Consider the following 26,270-nt stretch of genomic DNA (forward strand, 5'->3'; position numbering starts at 1 on the left):
AAATGAAGAGCCAAGATTGACAGCTTTCCTTTTCTGCAAGAGATTCCTTTTACTGGGCTGATATACTTCTGATTTTCTTGAAATACTCTGTTTTCTCAGCATGCCCCTCCTCATTCCTTGCTTTCTCCCACTTAGCATCTCTCCTGCACTCATGCACTGTGGCAGGACTGCAAACCCACCCCCACTTGAGAGTGCTATCTGAGAAGATGCAGCAGAACCGAAGGCGCACATACACAGCGCTTCTTCTCCTAGGCAGACACACATGTGCAGAGAAGTAAAAAAAAGTTTACTGTCCCACTGGGTATGCTGCAAAATAATTGGAAACAACCTAAATCGTCATCAGCTAGAGAATAAACGGGTATATTCATACTCTAAAACATTACATAGCAGTTAAAAATGAATGTACTAAAATTGTATTTATCAACATGAATATAAACTAACATATGAATAAAAGTCTAATACAAAATGGGATGTGCTAAGGGCCTCGGTTATAGCTGCAATGTTCTATTTCTTTAAGATCTGAAACAAACATAATATGAAGGTTTAATTAGCTTTGTGGTCGGTGCATAGTCATTACATTAATCTTTATCCTTGCTTGTTTTAAATGGGTTACAATTAAAAAACAAACAAGCCACCGTTGATCCCTCGTCCTACACCTTTCTCATTTGGTCCTTCTCCTCCAGCGCCCAGCCTCCATTACTCCCCAACTCCTAAGCAACTGGAATATTCCCCAGGGAAAACTTTTGGTCAGATTCAGGGCCACCCAGTAACTGAAGAGCTGAAGTACTCAAAAAATTTCTAAACGCATGCAATGCTGTATTATTTACTTTGTGCTTCACAAAGTTGAATTTCCTATATCCAGCTTTATTGGTACCAAGAACAATTCATGAAGAGCCTGTTAATCCTGAGAGCCCAGGTCCTTAATCTCTGTGGAAGAGCAGATAAAGAGTACAGACTACAGGCAGCATGCCAGGCTGGGGTCCTACCTCTGTCTTTTACTAGCTGTGTTCAAGTAACTTATCCTCTTTGAGCCTGTTTTCTCATCTGCTAAACAGCAATGACAATACCAAGCAAAGTCACTGCAGTCATTAGAGATAATCAGATGAAAGCACCCAGTACCTTACCACTAATTATATACTCCAGCACAAACATTTAAACTGGGCAAGGATCACCTTTACCCCAATTTAGTGATAAATAATTGCAGAGAAGTCCCCAGAGGATAAATCACAAAGACAACCAACTCATTCATTCAACATTTACTGAGGACCTATTGAGTGCCAGACATTTCTGATAACAGAGTTATAAACCAGAGACCCTCTCCTCAGAGAACTCACAGAAATAAAAGGTCAAGATTTCAAACAATTCTAAGCTTTTAGGAAAAGCTTTAGAAATTAGAAATTACTTTAGAACTCCTGGTCATCCAATTTGCCTCTTTCCTCTATCCATAAAACTCCCCTCTGCACTAATACACAAAGGCAGGCAATGAAGCTTGAACTTAGTATAACTGGAATTGGCATGCTAGCTGATCGAACAGTCTATTTTAGTGCAAAAGTGTTACTGCATAACATAAAAGTACATGGGGCAAATAACTAAATTGTGAAGATTTTATCCATTCTTTAAACATACTTATTGAGCATCTATCATGCAAAAAAAAATGCCTTCAATTTGCTTATTTTTAAAAGCCAATAATTATATCATAGCCTGATATGTACTACGATACCAGGTAAGAATGCTCTAAAAATAGACTTTTTAAAGTTAGTACTTATTGCTCAAACCTGCCCATTGAAAATTTTCAGGCTTTAAAATTAATTCCAGAAATAACTGTGATGATAAATACTTTAACTTCAGTTATAGTTATAATCCATTTATAGATAATTTCAGAATTCTATAGTATGTAAAAATGCTACAATAAACCTAGGATTCTATAAGCATGTAAATATTTTTAGTTCACCAGTCACCTACGGGGTTGTTACAGTAGTACATATAACAAAAGGCTACAGAACTAAATGAGAGTACTTGTCTTTCAGGGGACTATGATTAAATTTCACTAAATGTTAGATGGGATACTCTGCAAGCAGAAATTTATTATTCTACACAGCTCAACGACAGCATTCTGAAAAAGCTCCATTAGGGCTACAATATTTCTGACGATCTAATTAGAGAAGTTGCCTCATAAATGTTCAGAAGTCCAAATATGGATTTGCTTTATGGTCAAGTGGCTGTTTTAATGAAAATGTCATAGAATCAATAAAAATAAAATTGTTGCTATAATATTTACTCAAGTCTCCTTTGAGGAAAATGGGTAATAAAAAAGTAATGGGTAATACTACTGCTATTTAAAGAAACTATTTTAAAAGGTTTCCAAAGGAACCACACAGTGCAAATGATTTATAGTATTTGAGAACTTAATATTTTTCCAGCCAGAAAATTAAACAACACAAAGGCAATATTGGTGGGCTATTATTTCTGTATTAATCTCAGAGGATAAAAAGCAAAGGAACAGACTTCCCTGGCGGCACAGCGGTTAAGAATCCGCCTGCCAAAAAAAAAAGAAAAAAAGAATCCGCCTGCCAATGCAGGGGATATGGGTTCAATCCCTAGTCCGGCAAGATCCCACATGCCACGGAGCAACAAAGCCAGTGAGCCGCAACTACTGAGCCCACGCACCACAACTACTGAAGCCAGTGTGCCTAGAGCCTGTGCTCCACAACAAGAGAAGCCACCGCAATGGCCCATGCTCGCCGCAACTAGAGAAAGCCTGCACGCAGGAGCGAAGACCCAACACAGCCAAAAATTAATTATTTTTTTTAAAAAGCAAAGGAAAATCAAGTAGCTTGATGGATCTTAAGAACAAATCACAATTCTTGGACTTCCCTGGTGGTGCAGTGGTTAAGACTCCATGCTCCTGATTCAGGGCATCCAGGTTCGATCCCAGGTTGGGGCACTAAGATCCCATGCACCGCAACTAAGCCCGCACGCCGCAACGAAGACCCAGCGCAGCCAAAATTAATTAATTAATTAAATAAAAATCACATTCTCTAAATAAGAAATAAAAAATAGAGCATAATCGTATTTTCAGAAATGTCTAACATAAAATCTAAGAGAATATGGACATAAAGGTTTACAAAGGTTTTCTCTGGGTCATGAGATACCTAGGGGAAACCCCCCCCTTTTTTTTGACATATTTATTTCTACAATGAAAGTGTATAGTCTTTTTTTTTTAAGATTTAAAAAAAATTTTTTTTGGAGTATAGTTGATTTACAGTGTTGTGTTGGTTTCTCCTGTACAGCAAAGTGAATCAGTTATACATATACATATAACCACTTTTTTTTATACAATAGGTCCTTATTACTTATCTACTTTATGTATAGTAGTGTGTATATGTCAATCTCAATCTTGCAATTTATCCCTTCCCCACTTTCCCCCGCTGGTAACCATAAGTTTGTTTTCCACATCTGTAACTCTATTTCTGTTTTGTAAATAAGTTCATTTGTATCATTTTTTAGATTCCACATATAAGTGATAATTATATGATGTCTTTCCCTTTCTGACTTACTTCACTTAGTATAATCATCTCCAGGTCCATCCACGTTGTTGCAAATGGCATTATTTCATTCTTTTTTATGGTTGGGTAATATTCTATTGCATATATATACCACATCTTCTTTATCCATTCACCTGTTGCTGGACATTTAGGCTGCTTCCATGTCTTGGCTATGGTAAACAGTGCTGCTATGAACACTGGGGTGCATGTATCTTTTCGAAATAGTTTCCTCTGGATATATGCCCAGGAGTGGGATTACTGGATCATATGGTAGTTCTATTTTCAGTTTTTTAAGGAACCTCCATACTGTTCTCTATAATGGTTGTACCAATTTACATTCCCACCATCAGTGTAGGAGGGTTCCCTTTTCTCCACACCTTCTCTAACATTTATTGTTTGTAGACTTCTTTTTTTTCTTTTTCTTGGCTGTGCCACACAGCACGTGGGATCTTAGTTCCCCGACCAGGGATCAAACCCATCCCTCCTGCAGTGGAAGCGCAGGGTCCTAACCACTGGACTGCCAGGGAATGCCCTGTAGACTTTTTGATGATGGCCATTCTGACTGGTGTGAGGTGATACCTCATTGTAGCTCTGATTTGCATTTCTCTGATAATTAATGATGCTGAGCATCTTTTCATGTGCTTTTCTTGGCCATCTATATGTCTTCTTTGGAGAAATGTCTATTTAGATCTTCTGCCCATTTTTTGATTGGGTTGTTTTTTGTTTCTTCTTTTTTTGACATAGAGCTGCATGAGCTGTTTGTATATTTTGGAGATTAATCCCTTGTTGGTAGCTTCATTTGCAAATATTTTCTCCCATTCTGTGGGTTGTTTTTTCATTTTGTTTATGGTTTCCTTTGCTGTGCAGAAGCTTTTAAGTTTAATTAGTATAGTCTTTTCTTAAATTGAGACATAACTGACATATAACACTATATTAATCTCAGCTGTACAACATATTGGTTCAATATTTGTATGTATTGTGAAATGATCACAATAAGTCTAGTTGACATCAATCACGACACAGTTAAAACAAAGTTTTTCTCTTGTGATGAGAACTTTTAAGATTAACTCTCTTCGCAACCTTCAGATATACAAATACAGTATCATTAACTCTAGTCACTGCATCATATATTACATCTCCGTGACTTATTTGTTTTATAACCGGAAATCTGTACCTGCTTGAACACTTCTAACAATGGAAAATTTACTACTTCTTGGAGTGGCTCATGCCATCCATCAGAGTGCTTCAGCAGTTGTGATATTAGAATTACTCCTTAAATATCCTTCCTGAAGACCATACTAGGAGCTACCAAAAAGAAGTTTCGGTGCTCTGGCTGCTACAAAGGGCCACAGGGGCTCAGAAATTATAACTTTGCTGTCCCTATTTTCAAGGGGTAAGCAGAGACATAACCGTTCCCCTTTGAAAGCTGAAGCGTTTAAGGAATGAACATTAGAGTTCATCATCTGCATTCAAAAAGAACTAAAATGTGTTGCTCATAAGACAAGTGTCTTCTAAATCACATTAAGAAGATTAAACTGTAATTCGGGCTTCCCTGGTGGTGCAGTGGTTGAGAGTCCGCCTGCCGATGCAGGGGACACGGGTTCGTGCCCCGGGCTGGGAAGATCCCACATGCCTTGGAGAGGCTGGGACCGTAAGCCATGGCCGCTGAGCCTGCGCGTCCGGAGCCTGTGCTCCGCAACGGGAGAGGCCACAACAGTGAGAGGCCCGCGTACCACAATAAAAAAAAAAAAGATTAAACTGTAATTCAAGAAAGGTAAACTATAATCTAATTAATTGCAATGAATCACATCTCACAAAGGAAGGTTATCATTACAAGGGGCTAGTAGTTGGCATAAGGTTTTAAAAAGAAGCACAGAGACAGAAAGAATATCAGTATCTCATGAGCTGCAGAGAGGGAACCCTGACTGGCTCTAGGATGGAGTCCAAGGCCCTATGAGCAGAGAAGACAGGGAAGAAACTGACATTTACTTCCTTGAATCCACCTGTCATCTCTGCAAGGTGACCCCTTTGAATAGATGAAGAAGTTGAGGCTCAAAAAGGTTTCACTCTATACTGAATAGTGTCAACTTCAGAAAATATATATGTAGAACACATATACTGGGACAAAATACACTAAACTGTTGCGCAATTACCGAATGGTTAAGATATGGTGATCTCTATTTTCCTTTTTATATGTTCGTCTTCCAGACTGCATCTTAGTCTATTGTACTTTTTTAATCATGATGCTATTTAAAAGAAGAGGCTGATCTAAAAAATCAAAAATCTAAAATCCAATCAAATAAATGTATGTGGTTTGCCTATGGAAAAAAAAAGATCTCTTTAAAGTTCTTATTTATCATTCATATTGTTTAAAAATAATTAAACTTGAAAAAAGCACCTCTTTTTTGGCACGCGGGCCTCTCACTGTTGTGGCCTCTCCCGTTGCGGAGCACAAGCTCCGGACGCGCAGGCTCAGCGGCCATGGCTCACGGGCCCAGCCGCTCCGCGGCATGTGGGATCTTCCCGGACCGGGGCATGAACCCGTGTCCCCTGCATCGGCAGGTGGACTCTCAACCACTGCGCCACCAGGGAAGCCCAAAAGCACCTCTTAGTGTTGTATTAGTTTCTTATGGCTGCTGTAACAAATGACTTCAAACTGTGAGGCTGAAAACAACAGATGTTTATTCTCTTGCAGTTCTGGGGGCCAAAAATCTGAAATCATAATGTTGACAGGGCCTGATTCCCTTCAAAGACTCCAGGAGAGGTTCCATTCCTAGCCACTTCCATTTTCTGGTCTTGTAACTGCATTGCTCCAATCTCTGACTTTGTGCTCACACTGCCTCCTCCTTCTCTGTGCATCTATCTTCCCTGTGTCTCTTATAGGACACTTGGCATTGAACTTAGGGCTCATCAGATAATCAAGGGTGATTTCTCCATCTCTGTCAATACTCCTTATTTCCAGTAAGTTAACATTCATAGGTTCCAGGGATTAGGAAATGGATATCTTTTGGGGGGCTATCATTCAGCCCACTACAGCTGGCTTATTTTATCATCGTATAATCAATATTGTATTTCCAATTAGGAACATCACCGTTTTTGAAAGCAGATTCTAATAAGACATGACAGATTAAGTGACTATGATGTACATTTGAAGACTGTATAATAATGCCACATGTTTTAATATTGAGGGTGAATGCTAATATGAAGTATGTTACTGGGTTACATTAAATTCCTTGAATGCTGTTTTATTTTAACAGAATATTGCTTGATAAAAGAAAATCATTTTATTGTCCAAAAAAAAAAAAAAAGGTTTCACTGCTGGTACAAAGTAAAGCCAAGACTCAACCCCTGGTCTATTGAATTCTAATGCCTGAACCTATCCAGCTCTGTGGGTGAATGACTTCGGGGAGCACAACTCATTAGGATCACCCAAATCCCTGGATACTGATAATATATTCTCTACAGAAACTTCTAATACCATTTTTCTCAAAGAGATTTGTACTAAAAAGAATGAGAGATTTCGGTTCACCTGGCAGTTCTGTAACAGTTCTACTAAGTAGGAATAATATGAGTAATCGCAGTAATAGTGGGAATAACTGCCAACACTGACTAAGCCCTCACTATTCCAGGCACTCATTCTACAGTCAATCCTTAGTGATCTCATCTCATCCATGATTTTAAATACCATCTGTTGCTGATGACCCTCAAATCCATAGCTTTAGCCTGGACCTCTTCCCTGAACTCCAGACTGATTTTTTCCAGCTGCCTACCCCAGATCTCCACTTGGATGTCTGAAACTCAACTCTTGCTTCTAGCCCTTAACCCTACTCCTCCCACATCTCCCCCATCTCAGTAAGTGGCAGCTCCATCCTGCCGAGATGCTCAGGCCAAAAGCCTCAGAGTCGTGCTTGACTCCTTTTTCTCTCACATGCCACATCCAACCAATTCATCAGCAAATGAGTCAGCCCTACCTACAAAATACATCCAGAATCTTATCACTTCTCACCATCTGCCACTGTTCCCAAGGCACTCCAAATTTACTCAATGAATTGATTAATGAATGGCCTGAATTATGTCATTTCAATCCTCATAATAGCTCTATGAAACAAGTGCCCTTATTTCCTCCATTTCACAAAGGCACATAAAGGTTAAGTATAAATTAAGAAACTATGGTTATAGTTTATCAAACAGGTCTTTTTTTTTAGTTTGAAGAGTCGGATCCCCAGAACCCGATCATCCCAGGAGAAGGGATCTAATTAGCTTACTGGACCCACACAAGGCCCGGGGCAGGAGTCAGCCAGCCTCTCGGAGCACACCACGTTAGCTGCCAAGCGCCGATCTAACCACGAGCTCCTCTCTCAAGTCCCACCCAGGCCCCACTGCCAGGATTACCACTAGTTTCCAAACCACATGTGCTAGTCTCTCTCTACTCAGTAAAGGGTATCAGCTCCATACTTTTTAGACTTAAGAAAAGGAACTTGTTAGAAGGTCACATAATGAATCAGTGAAAAGAAAATCAAGTTAAGAAATGAACCACTCACGTACATACCCAGAAGACAAAGAACCCTTTTCTGTATTAAAGAATTCTGTGTTTGAAAAGAAATCCATGCTTCTGAAATGGAGTCCCCTGGGAAGGGCCCAATGAGTTTCCAGTAGGGCCTCTGAGGACAGAGCTACCAACTTTCCACACAATGCAGAAAGGTGATGGAGAACCAGGTGCAAGAGGGTCAGGGTGGCTTGGCTTCCACCCCTCTTATGACCCCTACCCTAAACCAAAACCAATTTTGAAAATTGAGTCAATAAATGTGAAAATCTAAAGTTTTATACAAAAATAAGCTTTTACTGTAAAAAGAATACTTTTTTTTAGTGAAGGGGTGACATGGGGTGAGCTGTAAGGATGGAAAATTTTAAGAACCATCAGACAAGATAGGACTTTTCAGAGCTAAACACAGGATATCCTTTAAAAGTTAATCTGAGCAAGATAAAGGCTTATCTATGTATTTTCAAAACAGGGGTTATTTATTAGAATTGGTATCTTTTTGGGGGTCAATGTGACTACATTTCTTTCAAGGATCTAAGTGACTTTACTGTATGCATAGGGAAAAAAATCAGGAGGAATGTTCACCAAACTCTTAATGACTATTGCTGGGTGGTAGGAGCAGAAAGGGCATTCATTCTCTACACTATCATCTTCTGTAATGTTTGCAATTCATAACAAGTGTGAATTAATTTTTGAGGAAAGATTTTGGGGAAAAAACACTTCCCTCTCTCCTCACATTAACAGATACAAGTTTCCACAGAATAACGTATTTAGCTCTTTAAATACTTATATTTAATTGTTAATCAAAATTTTTTTATGGTTTTAAATTTCCATTGTTAACGGACTTCTTTCTCTAAAACTAAGAGGTTTTAGAAATCTTGGGTCAATGAATATTCTAATGAGACTCTAGAAATACATAAGTTAAATTGCATAGTGTGCAAATAAGATAAAGTATCACCTTGAGGAAATCTGAAATAGCAGGGATAGCAGAAGTGGGAGAAGCAATACCAGCCCCTCCCAGGTCCATTCTGGAATGCATCATATCGCCATCAACAAGCATTTGCTGAATGCCTTATGTGCAAGTACTATGCCAGGCTCTGCTTTCTGCCCTTAAGGAGCTCTCTCAGCATTGCTGGAAGACAGCACACACAGACACCACCACAAGGCAGCATCTGCTACAGTGGCAAATACATGGCCCTGCAAAGGAGGGAGAGAGAGGATTTTGAAATTCCTGCTTAAACAGAAGTCCTGTGAAAGCAGAAGTAGGTCTTACCTGTGTATTCCCATAACCTAATGCAATAAATATGTTTTAAATTAATAAGTACATGGAACCAACTTGCACTTGGAGAGGAAAAAGTATGACATCCCAAGCTGGAGGAATGGTGGTGGCACGAAAGTGTGGCATGACCCAAATGGGCATGTTCAGCTATAAAAAAAAAAGTGTAAAGAAACAGAGGAATAGAAAGTCGGAAAACCCAATTCACTGAAGTTGAGGAGTTGAAACTATCTTTGAGCCAACAGGAAACCACAAAGGATTCTGATGGTGCAAAGACAACCTGTTAATGTTCCTGTCTTCCTTACTAGGTTCCTTAAGGATGGCAGCAGCATCTTTAAGGATTTTGGTTGCCTAGCAGAGCCTGGCACATGATAGGTATTCAAATAAATGTGAGGGAAAAGAAGGGAAGATTGATTAGGCTGGAAAGATTATGCAAGTGCCATGATACGGAAGGCGGTAGACAAATAAGAGACCAGAAATTAAGGCCAGAGCTGTTTTCTAATCTACCTCATGATATACTCAGACCCAATACAGTGATTCTCCAAAGGCTCCTCCCCTTGTCTCAAGCTGAGTCAACAAAATTCCTCTCACATACCACCATGGGTATATCTCCCTTTAGGAATCCTGAGCAACTGGGAAGGTTTGGGGAATGTTAATCAACCCATCAACAGCTACTTATCAAGGCAGTCCTGCCATTCCAGTGCCTCCTCAAGTTCTCTGAGGTTAGCCAAGTTCTGCATCTCGTTCTTAATTTATATCTGGCCAGGGCCATAAGGAGCAGAGGCGGAGGTAATCACAGCGGGTTTCAGTAAATGTTAGTTCCCCCTTTTCCACACTGACCCTTCATAAGCACTTTCTGTCTCCACCAAACAGTCTGATATTTCCTGCATTATAATCAGTGTTTCTACAGGGCTTTATATTTTTCAAAGGTTTTTGCACTCTATCTCAATCTTCATCACTACCTTATAAGCATGACGGATCCTACTACCCCATTCTTGAAGATGAAAAAGCCTAAATTCCTAGACTGAATGAAGCCAGGGAAAATGACACAATTAGTTACTAGCAACAATAATAAACAGCACAGGTGCAAGCAAGCTCGTGGTTGCTGTCCCTTGTGGGTAGTCTTCTAGCAGTTTCATATTGAGAGCAGAATGATAAAACTTACCAAATGGATATTTAACTAAAGTTGGGAGATACTATCAGACAACACAAGCTCTCTTCTTAGAAAGACCATAAAATTAACATAACCATTTTCATGAGAAAAAAATGTCAATTTCAAATTTCCTGATTATTATCTTCCAAAATATATCATTAGAATATAAAAGAACATAAAAGAGTAAATTACAAGTATTGTTAAACAATCAAGAATGTATTAGCTATTTCTAAAAGTGCTTTAACATAAAATATCAAGATATTCCAAAGAAATTCATTAAACAAATGTCAGAAAAGCATACAAACATGATTCTGCTGTTAACTGAATCAATATCTTTATCATTTTGATTTTCAATTAAATGAGCATCTGCTACTTCAAATAAATATTATTTATAGGATCAAGGATTTGTCTGCTTAATTCATATTTTCTAACACAGAACGTTCAGTTTGAGATCTCTTCTTTTCCCTTAGTCTTGTTCAAACCTTGCCAAATATCTTGTTCTTTAAGGTAAAATTCCAGTCCCTTAAACACTGTCTTTACCAGCCTCCACACCACCACAATCCTTAAGAGAAACACAATCTTTAAAAAAAAAAAACTGTCAATTTTTTAAAAAAATTTATAGATCCTATCCAGTACCATAAATAATAAATTTCAACTCAAAATTGGAGCTACTATAAAGCCGAACTCTGATGTAGCCACAAACCTGGAAAGGGATCTATTAGTCAGAAATGTTGGTGCTAGCCAAGTGTGGCAGAGAGGAAACTGCCCCCTACCCTCAAATGTACATGTTCCTAATCCCCAAAACCTATGACTATGTTACTTTACTCGGCAAAAGGGGCTGTTTTTAAAGACATGATTTAAATTAAGGATCTCAGGATGGGGAGATTACCCTGGATTATCTGCTTGGGCCTGATATAATCAAAGTCCTTGCAAGTGAAAGAGGGAAGTAGGAGTGTCAAAGTCAGAGAGTGAAGGACCAATCTGAAGATGCTACTCTGCGGGCTTTAAAGACAGAGGAAGGGCCCAAGAATCAGGGAATGTGGGTAGCCTCTAGAAGCTGGAAAAGCAAGGAAGAGTTTTCCCCTGGTCTCCAGAAGGCACACACCATGCCAACACCTTCCTTTTAGCTCACTGAGACCTATTTCAGAGTTGTGACCCTCCAGAACTGTAAGATGAAAAATCTGTACTGTTTTAAGCCACTAAACTTATGGCAATTAGTTACAGCAGCCACAGGAACTAATACAGCAGGTTAAAGCAAGGCACTACTCACCTGCCCATCTAAGTGTCCCATACAGGACACTTAGAGCCTTATTCTTCAGGCCCCTGTTGTACAGACATTCAGTAAAATGTTTCTACTAACAAATTATCCAGAAAATGACATAAGATGGTGGTAGTGAGGGAGAAGAGGGAGCCGCAGAGGAATTTTGGAGATCTGTCAGGAATTTTCAGGCCTATTATCCTGCTTCCCTGTAAGTACACATAACTCCTTTCTATTTCTATTATTAAGAAAGTTGTTTTTACAGTTCAATTTCTGGAAGACAATTTGCAAAAGCTGGGGAAGTGGCCACTTGCTTAATGGTTTGTTGTCTACCAGTTTATTTCATCATCTTGCTCTCCTTTATCAATTTACTTGACTTTTGAGAGGTTTTGGTTCTGTTAATGATAGACCTCCCCTAAGTCACCTACACCCTTGGTCTGCTCTATCACCTCCTCTGAGCCACTGGAAAAAAGGAGTGCTAACAGACCTCGGCACAGGTAGAACTTACAAATTTGTATAAAGCCTAACTACAGGGACTTCCCTGGTGGCACAGTGGTTAAGAATCCGCCTGCCAATGCAGTGGACACGGGTTCGATCCCTGGTCTGGGAAGATCCCACATGCCGTGGAGCAACTAAGCCCGTGTGCCACAGCTACTGAGCCTGCACTCCAGAGCCCGAGAGCCACAACTACTGAGCCCATGTGCCACAACTACTGAAGCCCATGTGCCTAGAGCCCATGTTCTGCAATGAGAAGCCACCACAATGTGCACTGCACTGCCTGTGCACTGCAACAAAGAGTAGCCCCCGCTCGCCACAACTAGAGAAAGTCCATGTGCAGCAACGAAGACCCAACACAGCCAATACATAAATAAATAAAATAGATTTATTAAGAGGAAAAAAAAAAAGCCTAACTACAGAGTTCAGTCCATGGACCATAGTATCACCTGGGAACCTGTACGAAATTCAGCATCAAGTTCTGTTCCACATTATTCAGCAATAAAAAAGAATGAAATCTTGCCATTTGTGAAGTGGATGGACCTAGAGGGTATTATGCTAAATGAAGTAAGTCAGGCAGAGAAAGACAAATCCCATCTGATTTCACATATCTAAAAAACAAATGAACAAACATAACAAAACAACAGAGTCATAGATACAGAGAAGAAATAGGTGGTTGCCAGAGGGGAGGGGGTTGGGGGATTAGTGAAATAGGTGAGGGAGATTAAGAGGTACAAACTTCCAGTTACAAAATAAATGAGGATGAAATGTTTAGCATGAGGAATATAGTCAATTATATTGTAATATCTTTGTATGGTGACAGCTGGTAACTAGACATATCGCGGTGATCATTTTGTAATGTATAGAAATATCTAATCACTATGTTGTGCACCTGGAACTAACATAATATTGTAGGTCAATTATACTTCCATTAAAAAAAAATACGTAGACACTGGGAGGAAATGCATCAAAATGCAAACAATGGTTATCTCTGGGGGGGTGGAGATTATGGGTGATTGTTAATTTTTACTTTATGCTTTTATGTATTTCTAATTGTCTGCAATGAACATATATTGCTTGTAAAATTAGAAAGAAAACAATGTCATTAAAAATGAAAAAAAAGTTCCATTCCAGATCTTCTGAATCAGAAATTACATTTTAGACAGATCTCTAGATGATTTGTAAACACATTCAAGTCTGAGAAGCACAGATACAAAGAGCCATTGGCAAGGGTACTCACCATGACCCACTTACTATATTTTAGGGACAAATATTCTAATCAGATTCATACTTTCAGTTAATGAGAGGTTCTTAATTATTACAAAGATTTTACTTCCAGGCACAAAAAGTTTTCCTAAGGCATAAGTGAAAAACATGCCCCCGCCCCTGCTAGTACCCCTGCCCACTACTCCCTGACAAGATTTGTTGAGATGGTGGATGAAATAGTGATGGAAATATATTTATTTTTATAAAGTTTTTTCAAGGGCTAAACATTCATTAAATGTTCACAGTAGCCTTATGAGGTGGATATCCCCAAAGTACAGTTGAGGGAATATGTACCTAGACTCAGAGACATTAACTAATTTGCCATAGATCATTTAGGGAAGAGCCAGAATGCTAATCAAGACTTGCAGTCTCCAAGCCCATCCTTATAAATACTACTCTACAAAGCCAATCCTCATTATTTAAAGATTCTGTATTTGCAAATTCTCCTACTCACTAAAGCTTATTTATAACCGCAAAATCATTACTCACTGCACTTTCCCAATTTTTTGAGGACAGGTACATACATGAGCAGAACAGCTAAAATTGTGAAAAACCAGATGCACATGTTCCCAGTATGTGATGCTTTGCCTTCTTATTTCACCTCTCATATTTTAAACAAGTACCCTTTTCAAGGTCTACTTAGCACCACATTTTTCACATTTTGTGCTTTTTGTTGGTGAGTATGCAGTTTAAAATGGTCCCCAAGCAAAGTGCTGTCTAGTGTTCCTGAAGGCAAGAAAGCTGCCTTACAGAGAGAAAACACATGCGTTACATAAGCTTCGCTAAAGCACAAGCTATAGCGCTACTGGCAGTGAGTTCAATGTTAATGGATCAACGATATATATTAGATAAGGCAAACAGAAGCACACATAAAACAAGGTTATGTACTGATCAGCTGACAAATATGCTGTGACCAGAGGCTCACAGAAACCAAACCCTGCATTTTCTCTAGGGGCAATGATTCAGTGTTTGCTAAGATGGCGTTCACGGTAACTTCACAGAACATAACTGCTGCAACTGTTGTTACAGGTACTAACTTGACATGTAATGGCAGGAAAGGCACCAAATTATAGAGCGTTTTCAGAAGCAAGACACCATTTTCTCCAACTCAAAAACAATAGTTGAAGGTTCTTGACAGGATAACCCCAAGGACTGGTAATGGTGTTATTTCATAGCTTACAGACTAAAAACACTGGAATAATACAATGCACAAAGTCAGAAAATGAATATTACATCACACAGACAAAGATCAAGCAGTGGCTCTGTGAGGTGCATGCAAGATGATTCAAGGGGAGAAGGGAAGTGAATACAATAACATTCATTTACACTTATTTAAATCTCAGCTTTAAATTCCAATTTACTTTACAACTTAATAATAGTACAGTAATACGTGTACACAATAAATTCTATTGGTAGTGCCTGCCTGCTCCAATTCTGCTGATGATGTACATGACCAAAAAATGTTGGGAGATCACCACTGTAGAGAATCAAAGTTAGCGCTTGAAAAGAAAAGAAAAACTCCAGAGACACACGTCCTGCAGTGGGCTGGTGGCTTTGAGGACTCACATGCACCGGGAACCATCTATTGCTGCTCTGTCCCCAACACATTGTGAGGATCCTCACAAAGATATCCCCCCAGGCATCAGTTGATTCATATGAGAAATTAATTAGCTGGTTGTGACATTGACTAGATGATCCAAGCTAGGAACCCTTCCCTTTCTAGAAATTTGACCAAAGAAAATAAGACAAAATAGCAGGAAGTAAAAACATTGTTTATTGTTGCCGGGAGCCCAAAGGCTGAAGGCATGCCCTGATAGAGCAACAGCCTGTCCTCAGAGCACCCAAACTGGGAGGATTCTATGGTATCCCATAAGATATCCAGCACTGTTAGTGTCATCTTATATAGTTAAGTTGCATCATATACACATTCAACTCTAAGTGCTCAGCAAAAAAAGAGAGAGAGAGAGAGAGAGAGAGAGAAAGGGGAAAAAAAACACATAACCAGTGCTGGCAATCTGTCTGCCATTCTACTCAATGAAGGTGTTCTGTTCCCTTGGACAGTCTCTCAGTTCCTCAGTGTCTCTTACAGCATGAATGGTTCATTGTGAGGCTAAAGTTTGACACAATATATTTTTCATCTACATCACCTAATCCCAAACCAACTTCCTCCGATACTCAAAGGAAGAAGCAGGGATACGTTTCAACCCTGAAGGAAAAATGGCTGCATATGACTTACTGAAAGACGGAATCAATTTCCAAAGAGAACTGACTTCCTAAGGGTAGTTCAAGGGCAATTTTTGAAAATACTCAACTTTCACAGTGTACGCTGACTGTAGAAGCAACCCCCCAGATAAAGTGAGACTCAACTATACTTATTCTGTTCCAAGGGCTCACTCTTATACCTACCACCTAGAGGTGGTGTATATTGAAATTTGCTGCCATATACTTTTATGGTACTTCTTACTGATTAAAGTGCTCTCATACCAGCTGTGTCATTTAACACCCACAAGGCCAGGCAAAGAAAATGGAACGAGCACTGTGGTTCCCATTTCAGAGATCGAGTGCAATAATGGAAAGAGTAAGAGCTGTTGAGTCAGACAATTTGGTTTCAAATCCCAGGCATACTGTTCAATTTTTCAGAGCCTTAGTTTCCTATCAGTAAAATGCAAAGAGTACACACACCTCACCAAGTTTTTGAGGATGAGTCAAGTATACAAGCTGCAGGTATACATTACTCAATGTTTCCTTACACCATTCCACAGGAAGGAGGGCTACAAGTTCACACACCTAATGTGACTAATAAAGCCCAAGTAAAACAAACATCTCCCAATTCCCAGCTCCATGCTCAGAGGTCCAAGAAGCATATAACTTAGCATCTCTTTAAAAGGTGTTCAAAAATATAGAGATACTCTGCTAAAAGTTTTTCTGGTTCAAGTAAATTTGTGACATGCTAGTCTCTTTAAGGCTCACAGTGTGTGTGTGTGTGCGTGTGTGCAAGTGTGTACATGATATAAAGGCTCTGAGAAGGCGTGCAATAAAGAAACCTGGTTGAATACATATAGAACACTCCCCCAAAGTGGATTTAATAATGGAAACCTTTTCTGCATAATTACTAAAAACAGCCAAACAAACATAATGTTCTTCTGAACATACTTTTAGAAACACTGGTTTTGGTAAATTAATGTATAACAAACTAACAGACGATTATATTGTAATAGATTAATATTAATAAAAATAATAACAGATTATAGAACAAGGCACAAGAAACTACCCTTTAAACAAGACCCCGAATCATTTTTTGGCAGTCTGGTGTCAAATCCAAAAAAAAAATCTATTTGGGAATTCCCTGGCAGTCCAGTGGTTAGGGCTCCACACTTCCACTGCAGGGGCCTGGGTTCGATCCCTGGTCGGGGGAACTAAGATTCCACAAGCCAAACAAAACCAAAGAAACAAATCAAAAACAAAAAAAAATCTATTTAGATCATCAAGGCATTTTTATTCTCAGAAAGATCTCAGGATAAGTCTTTCATAAACAAAGATTCCAAGAAGTGGCTCGTGTCATCTTACAGAAGACATAGTGGGTAAAAAAGGTGAGACACATAATGTTTTGTTACAAAATTGATTTGCATGAGGTATCTTACTCCCTAAATCAACTTTCCAAGAACGCTACATATGCCATATAACAACTACCTGTCCTGTCATTATCCCTGGTCTCCTGATAACAGTGGCAAGCAAGAGAAAGCCAGAATGGAGATAGTGACTTGTAAACTATAAACCACAAAGATGAGGAATCCTTTTTTTCTTTGAAAACTACAAGAAAGCAGTTATTATTTTTCCTACTTTGTACTTTCCCTCCTTTCTCGGTTATTACTGCACGCAAGCACTTCTAGTGAATACTTTTATCTTAAACCTCTAGAAGTCAAATAAGAGAAGACCAGGCCCGAGGAATTCTTTAAAAAATTATATTAATATTTACTTATCCTGGCAAATACAATATATATATAAAAGGAACCTGCTCTAATGCAAAGTTGTAAGTTTGTGAACTAGGTATAGACAAGTGTTGGTTAGCACTGACATCCTAGGAGGAAGGCTTTTGGTAAGAACTTTAAGCTTCCATGGTTTTTCGAAGAAAATGAACGGAATCTAGACGTTTGCTAGCCTAGTCCAGTAACATACAGTGTGCATTTCGGCCACTAACAGCAGGAGTGGGAAAGGGCCAAGAGCAACCATTACCGCCTGTCACCAGGGGTACCTGAAAAATCGTCTTCATCCTTCAGCCTTCCCATTTTACTAGACTAGAAGCCTCAAGGACCACTAGATCGCGGCCGCCGCCTCGCCAGGTCCAACCCGCCACAAGGCGGAAGCTCACCAGCGGGTCGACGCGGCGCACACCTGGCCGGCGGGCGGCGCCCACAACGCTTCACCTTGCCGCGGCGTACCTGCCCTCCTCGTCTCTTCTTCACCACCACCTCCATCCCTTCCCACCTGCAAATAACCGAGGGCAGGGACGCGGGAAGGTGAAGACGGTGAGGAAAAGCATCCCCGCAATCCGCCGCAGACTACCTCCTCCCGTCCCAGAGCAGCTGCAAAGCCACACCGTTTCTCCCACGCCTCGTGTCTCTAGTGCAAGGTCTGCAATAGTTTAAAATTTTTGTTTTAAAGCACAAGTAACTTCCCCGCTCCCTTCCGCCCCTCACCTTCACGAAAGCAATCGGGGTTGTGGTACCTTCGATATCTAACAGGATCACAGTGACTTCGGCAGGCACCGAAAGCACAACCATTTCCCCACCGGCTGCTACTACGAGAATCGGCCTACTGGTAGGGAGGGCGGAGGGCCGTGCCGGCTGCGCCCAGCAAATTGCTGGGCTTCCGACAGCCCCGAAAAGAGTCCCGGAGCGCACAACCGCGCGCGGCCTGACGCACGAGGCGGAGAGGACACGTCGGCGCCCCTGAAAATAGAGAAACCCGCAGCACAGGAACCTTGAACTCGCAAGCTGCCCGGGCCTGGAGGCCTAGACCACGTGGGCAGGGAAATGGGGCGGTCCTCGCGAGGTTCCGATGGGGCGGGGAGAGGTAATGGCACCGACGTCGATTGGCCGCTAGAGGGCCTCTAACCCGATCAGTCAAAATGGGCCTCGCGTGGGCGGGAACAAAGAAGCGAACGCGGGAGCCCGGTGCGCGGGCGCGCGCTCTCCGCAGACTGGTTGAGCGAGCGGGAGAGGCCCGGGGCACGTGCAGACGGGAGCCCCGCGAGTGGCGCGCCGGGGATGTGAGTGCCCCTTGCCCTCTACTGCACCTAGCCCCCTCCCTGCCCACGGCCTCCGCTTTTGCATTTTTACAGTAATCCGACCGGGCCCGCGCCCCTCCCGTCAGCCCGCGAAAGAGGCCGTTTGGATCCCGGTCAGCCTGACTGCGTTGGCCCCGGTTCCGGCCGATCGGCTAGGGAGGCCCGCCGCGCCCCCTCGGCCCGCGCGCCTGTAGCGGCAGCGGAAGAGGCCCCCGCGCCGCGCCGCTGTCCGGAGGGGCCAACGCGTGCCCGCTTCCTGTTCGGCTGCTTCCAGCCAGCTCGAGGACAAAACACGCGTGCGCGCGGCGGACGGCAGGGCGCGCTCGCCGCCTCAGCCACCGGCGCTGGGCGCAGTCCGCCTTTTTCCGGAGCAGCGCGGCCCCGGTGCCAATCGATAGCAGCAGCTCCGCACTGGGGGACCGAGGGCGGAAAAAGGCGGGGTTGACGGCTCTTTGCTGGGAGTGGGCTGGACCGGACGCCAGAGACAAAGGCTCTCAAGGCAAGAGGGGCTGTGACGCTGCTCGGGATTTTTGACCCAGGACTTTTCGCCCCTTCGTTTTTCTCTTCTGACGCTCTTTTCCCAAGCCCGCGTCCCTTCACCTGCGACCTCGTTCCTCAGCGGAAGGGCCGCGATGGAGGTCCCGCCCCGGCTTTCCCATGTGCCGCCGCCATTGTTCCCCTCCGCTCCCGCTACTTTAGCCTCCCGCAGCCTCTCCCATTGGCGGCCGAGGGCGCCGCGGCAGCTCGCCCCACTCCTCCCTTCGCTCGCTCCCAGCTCCTCCCGGCAGGGGGCGCGCCGGGCCCAGCGCCACGTCACCGCCCAGCAGCCCTCCCGATTGGCGGGTGGGGCGGCTATAAAGGGAGGGCGCAGGCGGCGCCCGGATCTCTTCCGCCGCCATTTTAAATCCAGCTCCATACAACGTTCTGCCGCCGCTGCTGCCGCGACACGGATTGCACGCCAGCGCCTCCCGGCCGATAACTCAGCCGCTATGGAAGACATGAACGAGTACAGCAACATAGAGGAATTTGCAGAGGGATCTAAGATCAACGCGAGCAAGAATCAGCAGGATGACGGGTACCGCAGGCTTCTCCTCTTCCCCCCTCCCCCAGCGCTCCGCATGCACCCCTTCGTCCCTCGGGGGCCGCGTGCTGCCCCAGTTCTTTCCCCAAGTCGACTCCCCGCGTGCCCGCTGGGCCTCACTAGGTTGGAGGGAAGAGGAAAGTAGGAAACGGAGGTGGGGCGGTGACTCGAGAGGCCCGCGGGAGGTGGGGGAAGGGCAGAGGGGTTGGAGGCGGAGGGCGGCGGCGTCTGTGTCCCGAGTGCGCAGGCGCGCGTGGGGCCCGAGGGGGAGGGGCCGGCCGCGCTATGCCCCATGCTGCAGCTGCAGCCGCCTCTTCATTGTGTCTGTGTTACGGTTCCGCGCAGTTTTCAGGGGGAGGATTTAGGGAACTCCTGGTTTGGGAACCTGTAGGCGACTGGTACCCAGATTCCCAGTACGTGTGATAATGAGTTCTTTTAGGTGGAACGTTGGTTTGATAGTTGAGGAAGACGGTGAGCCTAAGTTGTGTGGGATCAGTATAGAAAGTTGGATTTTCTAGTCGGGAACAATCTTTACCATGTATTGTTGGCCTCGTTTAAACTTGGGCATTGTGCAGTGAGGAGAGCAAGGTGTCCACCGTTTTGAATAAGTGAGGAACTTGGGGATCTTTGTGGTCTTTTGTTCGTGTGTGTCTATAAACGGGTTAAATTATTTGTACATCAGGATGTATTTCCCCATGCTTATTTTATACTTTTATTTCGTAAACGTAATTTCAGTATTTAAGTAATCGTTGTAGTTGCTGCTAACCTTAAAAAACAACTTTTATTTCTAGTAAAATGTTTATTGGAGGCTTGAGCTGGGATACAAGCAAGAAAGATCTGACTGAATATTTGTCTCGATTTGGGGAAGTTGTAGACTGCACAATTAAAACAGATCCAGTCACTGGAAGATCAAGAGGATTTGGATTTGTGCTTTTCAAAGATGCTGCTAGTGTTGATAAGGTAGGAACATGTTTCGCATTGTGGTGCTTTTGTGTGTTTCTTGCAAATTGTTCAGAGGGTTGCTTGTATGTTGTCAGATTAAATAAATCTGTCTTCTAGGTTTTGGAAATGAAAGAACACAAGCTGGATGGCAAATTGATAGACCCTAAAAGAGCCAAAGCTTTAAAAGGGAAGGAACCCCCTAAAAAGGTTTTTGTGGGTGGATTGAGCCCAGATACTTCAGAAGAACAAATTAAAGAATATTTTGGAGCCTTTGGAGAGGTGCGCTCTGCTTTTACGTTTACGTGTATTTTCATTTGATAACGTTTATATAATGTTTATTCCTGATCCAGTTCTTACAGAGCAAACTCAATGTTGGATGAGGGTGGGATTAAATTATTGCTCAAGTCCCTTCCAGTCACCGTACCTTAATCAGTGCTTTCTGTGTTATAATGGAAACTAGTGTCTAATGGAAACTAATTCAGCAAAAAGATGGATGCTTTGGTGTGGTTAGGGTTTGGATTTACTAACTAGTGGCATCTGTGGAGTAAGAAATGGTATTAAATAAGGTTTTACTCTCCCTTCTCAATGCTCCATAGATGAAACAGATCACTCTAGTTTGATGTGGATAATAAAGCGGTGGTTTATACAGAAGTTATTTCGTTAGAATGACATGTTATGTTGAAGCTTGAAAAGGACTTGTGGCATTCTAAAACATCTTAGTAGCTTTTTACCATTAGTGGGTGACCTTGAGTGTGTATCTTGATTTCAGATTGAAAATATTGAACTTCCCATGGATACAAAAACAAATGAAAGAAGAGGATTTTGTTTTATTACATATACAGACGAAGAGCCAGTAAAGAAATTGTTAGAAAGCAGATATCATCAAATTGGTTCTGGGAAGGTAAAGCCATTTTGATTATAGTAAATGAACAATAACCTTTTCTTAAAGTGAAATTTCTCAATCTGTTTTGAGAAGAAAAACAATGGCTTGACATTAGAATATGGGTAATAATTCTGTTTGCTTTTTAAATTTTGTTTTTAGTGTGAAATCAAAGTTGCACAACCCAAAGAGGTATATAGGCAGCAACAGCAACAACAAAAAGGAGGAAGAGGTGCTGCAGCTGGTGGACGAGGTGGTACTAGGGGTCGTGGCCGAGGTGAGACTTAATTCCTGGGCAATGACTCAATGCTGTAAGCTATAAACTGCGGAATATGAATAAGCCCATAGGAAAGTGAAGCCAAATTTAAACTGTTACAACATGGAAACTGCTCAGCTTAGTGGGTGGGCTTTTGTATTTACTGGTTTCACCTCTTCAAACAATGGCTACTCTGGCAGTGTCCTTACTGATGGGAAAATAACACCATTAAATGTAATTAAGATTACATGGAACACTTTGGCCTGATAGGTTTTCTAGGGCAGGAGTCCTTGTTTTAAAGATAAACACTCTGTCTTCTCCTTTGTCCTGATTTTTCATTGAATTTCGGAAGCCTGATACTGGCACAATTGGACTTTCTGCCCCCTTTTTTATGCCAACTGTAATACTTTCTTGGTCAGTTAGCAATATAGGTATCCATTCTGCCTTTTTAAGATTTGCAGAGTGAGGGACAGGAACGCATCATTTTATGTTAGGATTGGGGGTCAGAAGTTGTTTCCTAACAATCATTGTGCATTGTTTCAGGTCAGGGCCAAAACTGGAACCAAGGATTTAATAACTATTATGATCAAGGATATGGAAATTACAATAGTGCCTATGGTGGTGATCAAAACTATAGTGGCTATGGCGGCTATGATTATACTGGGTATAACTATGGGAACTATGGATATGGACAGGGATATACAGACTACAGTGGTAAGAATATTTAACTTAATTTCGTAAACCAATGGTACTAAAATTCAGTGTTTAAAGTACAATCCCATTCTGAGACTGTGTGTGTGGGTGTTTTCTATTTCTTGAAGTGTTTGGAGTTAAATTTTTGAGACGTTTAATAGTCATAGGAGCTTATACTGATAGACTTCAGTCATTACAAACATTCTAGAATGTGATATGTGACTAGTTTATAATGACTTAAAATATCTGGTTATTTTAATTGCCATGGAGGATTTTGCATATTTAATAGTTTTTTAAATATACAGTGCAACTATTTCATTAAAAGCTAAGCATAATTTTTTGTTTTTTCAAAATAGGCCAACAGAGCACTTATGGCAAGGCATCTCGAGGGGGTGGCAATCACCAAAATAATTACCAGCCATACTAAAAGGGGACGTTGGAGAAAACAGGTGTGTATAAGAGTTCAAGACACCAGTGGAAATTCTAATTTAATTTAAAGATCAATAGACAAATGAAAAATAAGTGAAAACAAAATATCATGTAGCCTGTTTTTACTAAATTGTTAATTTTTTACTTGCTTTATGAACCTGTTTTGCCTAAAGTGTCTATAGATCTTTAACTTTAAAGTTTTATCTCACTTTCTTTAGTATTACAGAAAAACTTAAGAGTTTTTCTGTTTGCTTTGTGTACCAGGTGGTCTAGAGGAATAATTAAACTTTTTTAGAACTATTAACAGGTAAAGTACTGAAATGGGTACAACTTAAGGAAAACAGGAATGTTGTCTTCTAACTCTGACATTATACCTTGTTTGTACCCGCCAGCGGGAACTTCATTGCAGGCCGTGTGTCACCCTGACCACGTCTATCTCTGGGGGTCGCACGTTGCGGGCAGAGCGCAAGGCATACACCAGAAAACGCTGTCCTGTGGTATGGTCTCTTCCAACTTCATGTACCAGCGTAAAGATTAAAGTGGAAAACTTCAGACTTTGGCTTCTTTTTTAATCTTTTTGAAGATTAAGTGTCTAAACTTAACTTAAATGGTTTTTTACAGGAGTTAAAGTACATAAATGCCTTTTTACAGCTTAATCATTTTGGTCTTCTGTTTAGTGTTGTATTTCAATTGTGGAGCCTCATTTTAAGTGTTCATTTAAGATTTAATGCTTGCTTTTTCTTTTTATAGCTAATAGTGAAATCTACAAACCAAAACAAGAACTTTAAAATCTGGGATATAAATTAAAGATCATATGCACACAGAAATTTGTTTTCTTGCAATACAAGCCTATTAGAAATTCATGTTTGTAATAGCATTGTATGTGGCTTACTAGAGATGTTTCTAGTAGACCTTGAACCTAGCACAGTTCAACCTGTGAATATGGGAAGACTGCATTCCCAGATTTTCTAAGTAAATTTTACTTTAATATCATTTGGGAACTTCAGGGTGAATTTATTAATTACCCGAACTGCGTTTTGCCAATGAATTTGCATGTGATCTTTAATTATTGAAGAATAAAGTGAGAACTTAAAACAATTCATGAAAGTGGACCTTTGAAAGCTTGTCAGAGTTGCACAAATCTAATTGCCATTTTGTTTTTGTTTTTAGGAAGAGATTGCTAAAGTAACCCATCTTGCAGGACGACATTGAAGATTGGTCTTCTGTTGATCTAAGATGATTATTTTGTAAAAGACTTTCTAGTGTACAAGACACAACTGTGTCCAACTGTATATAGCCGCCAATTAGTTTTTGTTTTTACTTTGTCTTTTGCTATCTGTGTTATGACTCGACGTGGATTTGTGTTTATACAAATTTTATTTGTATGATTTCATGTTAAACCTCAAATAAATGCTTCCTTATGTGATTGTTTTTCTGCGTCAGGTACTAAATAGCCCTGTAAAAGTGTAATTTTAAATAAGCAATAATTAAGGCACAGTTTATTTTGTAGGGAGTGTTGATCCATAGGGAGAAACTGTGGTCCTTTACAAATAGCCAGCTACAGTGTCTACTCTGTTCTCTTTTTGTTAGATGTATTCTATGTTCTAAGGCTTCATTTCCCTGTTTAACTGAGGCTTCCACATACCTTTAAGTAATGTTGTTTTCTCTTTGTATATCTGGAGACTTTGTCATGAAAGTGTCTGTGGCGTAGTTACAGTGTTGTGATGAGTGGAAGCTTTCTAGTAGACCATAAGTCTTCTGGTTATATTTTGGAAAGTAACTTTTTAATGGCACAAAGCATGCTGGTAGCTCCTTTTATGAATAGAAAATATTTTGCTTTGCTCTTGTCTCTGGAAAGGCATTTGTTACGACTTGCTGTATTCAGTGGTCTGCTAGAAAGAGCTTTGGCTAATCATAATACCATAACTTTGTTTTCTTGATTAAACTGTCTAAATATACCCAGGGGAAAAAACACCTGAACTGTGTTATAGGAGCCACAGTTTAAGAATGTCAGATGTAGTTACATTTAACACAAGGATTTTGGCAAATAGGTATGAAGTTACTAAAATTTGAACAAAAGTTAGATTAAAATATATGACGTAGTGTATGAATAACTAAATTAATTGTATACTATTCTGTTGGTATTATGTCACAGCAAGCACCAAACTGAACAAAATGTTTTCTGTTGGGGCATTTTTAGGAAGCTGTATTGGGTGTTAACTGTTACGTGGTGTGAGTTCTTAGAAAAAATCATGGTAGTAAGTTTCATCATTTTTAGCGCAGTTAGTGCATGAGCCGAATAGTTAAGCATATCCATATTCAAACGTAAAAGGAATAGTGGGGAAAGGTATCCCTTAAATCTTATGTAAATGCAAATCTAAGTGTGACCAAGTCATGTCATTACAACAGATCTTCTGGTGCATTAAAAAAAAGTTTTAGCTGTAGATTTTGGAGGATGTCCTGGGTAAACTCAAGTTTTGAATTTTACATTCAGTGTAGTTATTGAATTTAAGGTTTTTGTTTTTGTTTCTGTGGTTCCATGTTAGCCATTAGGATTGGCATACATGTTCATATGTGGAATAGTTGACCTCACCTTCAACCAAGTGTAAATTTTTTTATGCTAATGAACCTGCCTTGTTTTATTTGGTGCCTGCAACTTTGTTCTGATGATGTTTGTACTTGCTGGGCTATCAAGTTACAATGCTTTTGGCTTTTTGCTCCTGTTTTCGCTATTTGACCTTACACCTAGGCCAAGTACCAATGTTGGCTGTTGCAAGGGATTGTCTGATTCGTTCAACATGCAACCTTAGGGAACAGAAAGGAGATTTTCATTTTAAGTTATGTTGTCAAAGTCAGTAGGTGCAGTGTCTTTAGGGCAGTGAATCCTGTAAGTTCAAATTTATGATTAGGTGACAAGTTGACATTGAGATTGTCCTTTCCCTGATCAAAAATGAATAAAGGCTTTTTAAACAAAATCCAAACTCTTCAGTCAAGTCTTGATATATATGACTTCGAAGAAATACATCTAGAGATTATTGAGGTCTTTTAGAAAAACTGAAGTACCTATGACAAATATAATTAACCTGTATATTTTTAAATATGCTTCCTGAGTTGTTTTGAGCAAGTTCTATGTGTTGCTACTTACCCTGAAAGAAACCTAATTAGCAGT

The 26,270-nt window shown here is 40.9% G+C and overlaps 2 protein-coding genes across 4 annotated transcripts in view; one reads left to right on the forward strand and one right to left on the reverse strand.

The window, feature by feature from the left end:
• Positions 1–18,508, reverse strand: part of ENOPH1 (enolase-phosphatase 1) — a 35,032-nt gene extending 16,524 nt beyond the window's left edge. The window contains exon 1 of the mRNA XM_065877960.1: positions 18,231–18,508. Coding sequence (XP_065734032.1) covers positions 18,231–18,314 — 84 coding nt within the window. The 5' untranslated portion in view covers positions 18,315–18,508. The remainder of the gene's footprint in view (positions 1–18,230) is intronic.
• A 679-nt stretch (positions 18,509–19,187) lies between these two features.
• Positions 19,188–25,741, forward strand: HNRNPDL (heterogeneous nuclear ribonucleoprotein D like). 3 transcript variants are annotated; one of them, XR_010655919.1, is made up of 9 exons: positions 19,453–19,895; positions 20,693–20,861; positions 20,961–21,122; positions 21,613–21,744; positions 21,886–22,000; positions 22,523–22,693; positions 23,029–23,121; positions 23,494–23,598; positions 24,272–24,527. XR_010655919.1 is itself a non-coding variant. In XM_065878223.1 (8 exons), exons 1-7 carry the CDS (start codon positions 19,453–19,455, stop codon positions 23,097–23,099), a joined length of 1,263 nt encoding a protein of 420 aa, XP_065734295.1. In that variant the 5' UTR covers positions 19,188–19,452; the 3' UTR covers positions 23,100–23,121; positions 24,272–25,741. The 3 variants fall into 3 exon arrangements, 2 of the variants coding, with proteins under 2 accessions (XP_065734295.1, XP_065734296.1); XM_065878223.1 differs by lacking the exon at positions 23,494–23,598 and having other exon boundaries at positions 19,188–19,895; positions 24,272–25,741; XM_065878224.1 differs by lacking the exons at positions 22,523–22,693; positions 23,494–23,598; positions 24,272–24,527 and having other exon boundaries at positions 23,029–23,099.
• Positions 25,742–26,270: the final 529 nt, after the last annotated feature.

Source organism: Phocoena phocoena, chromosome 5, assembly GCF_963924675.1.
Source record: "Phocoena phocoena chromosome 5, mPhoPho1.1, whole genome shotgun sequence".
Taxonomy (NCBI): domain Eukaryota; kingdom Metazoa; phylum Chordata; class Mammalia; order Artiodactyla; family Phocoenidae; genus Phocoena; species Phocoena phocoena.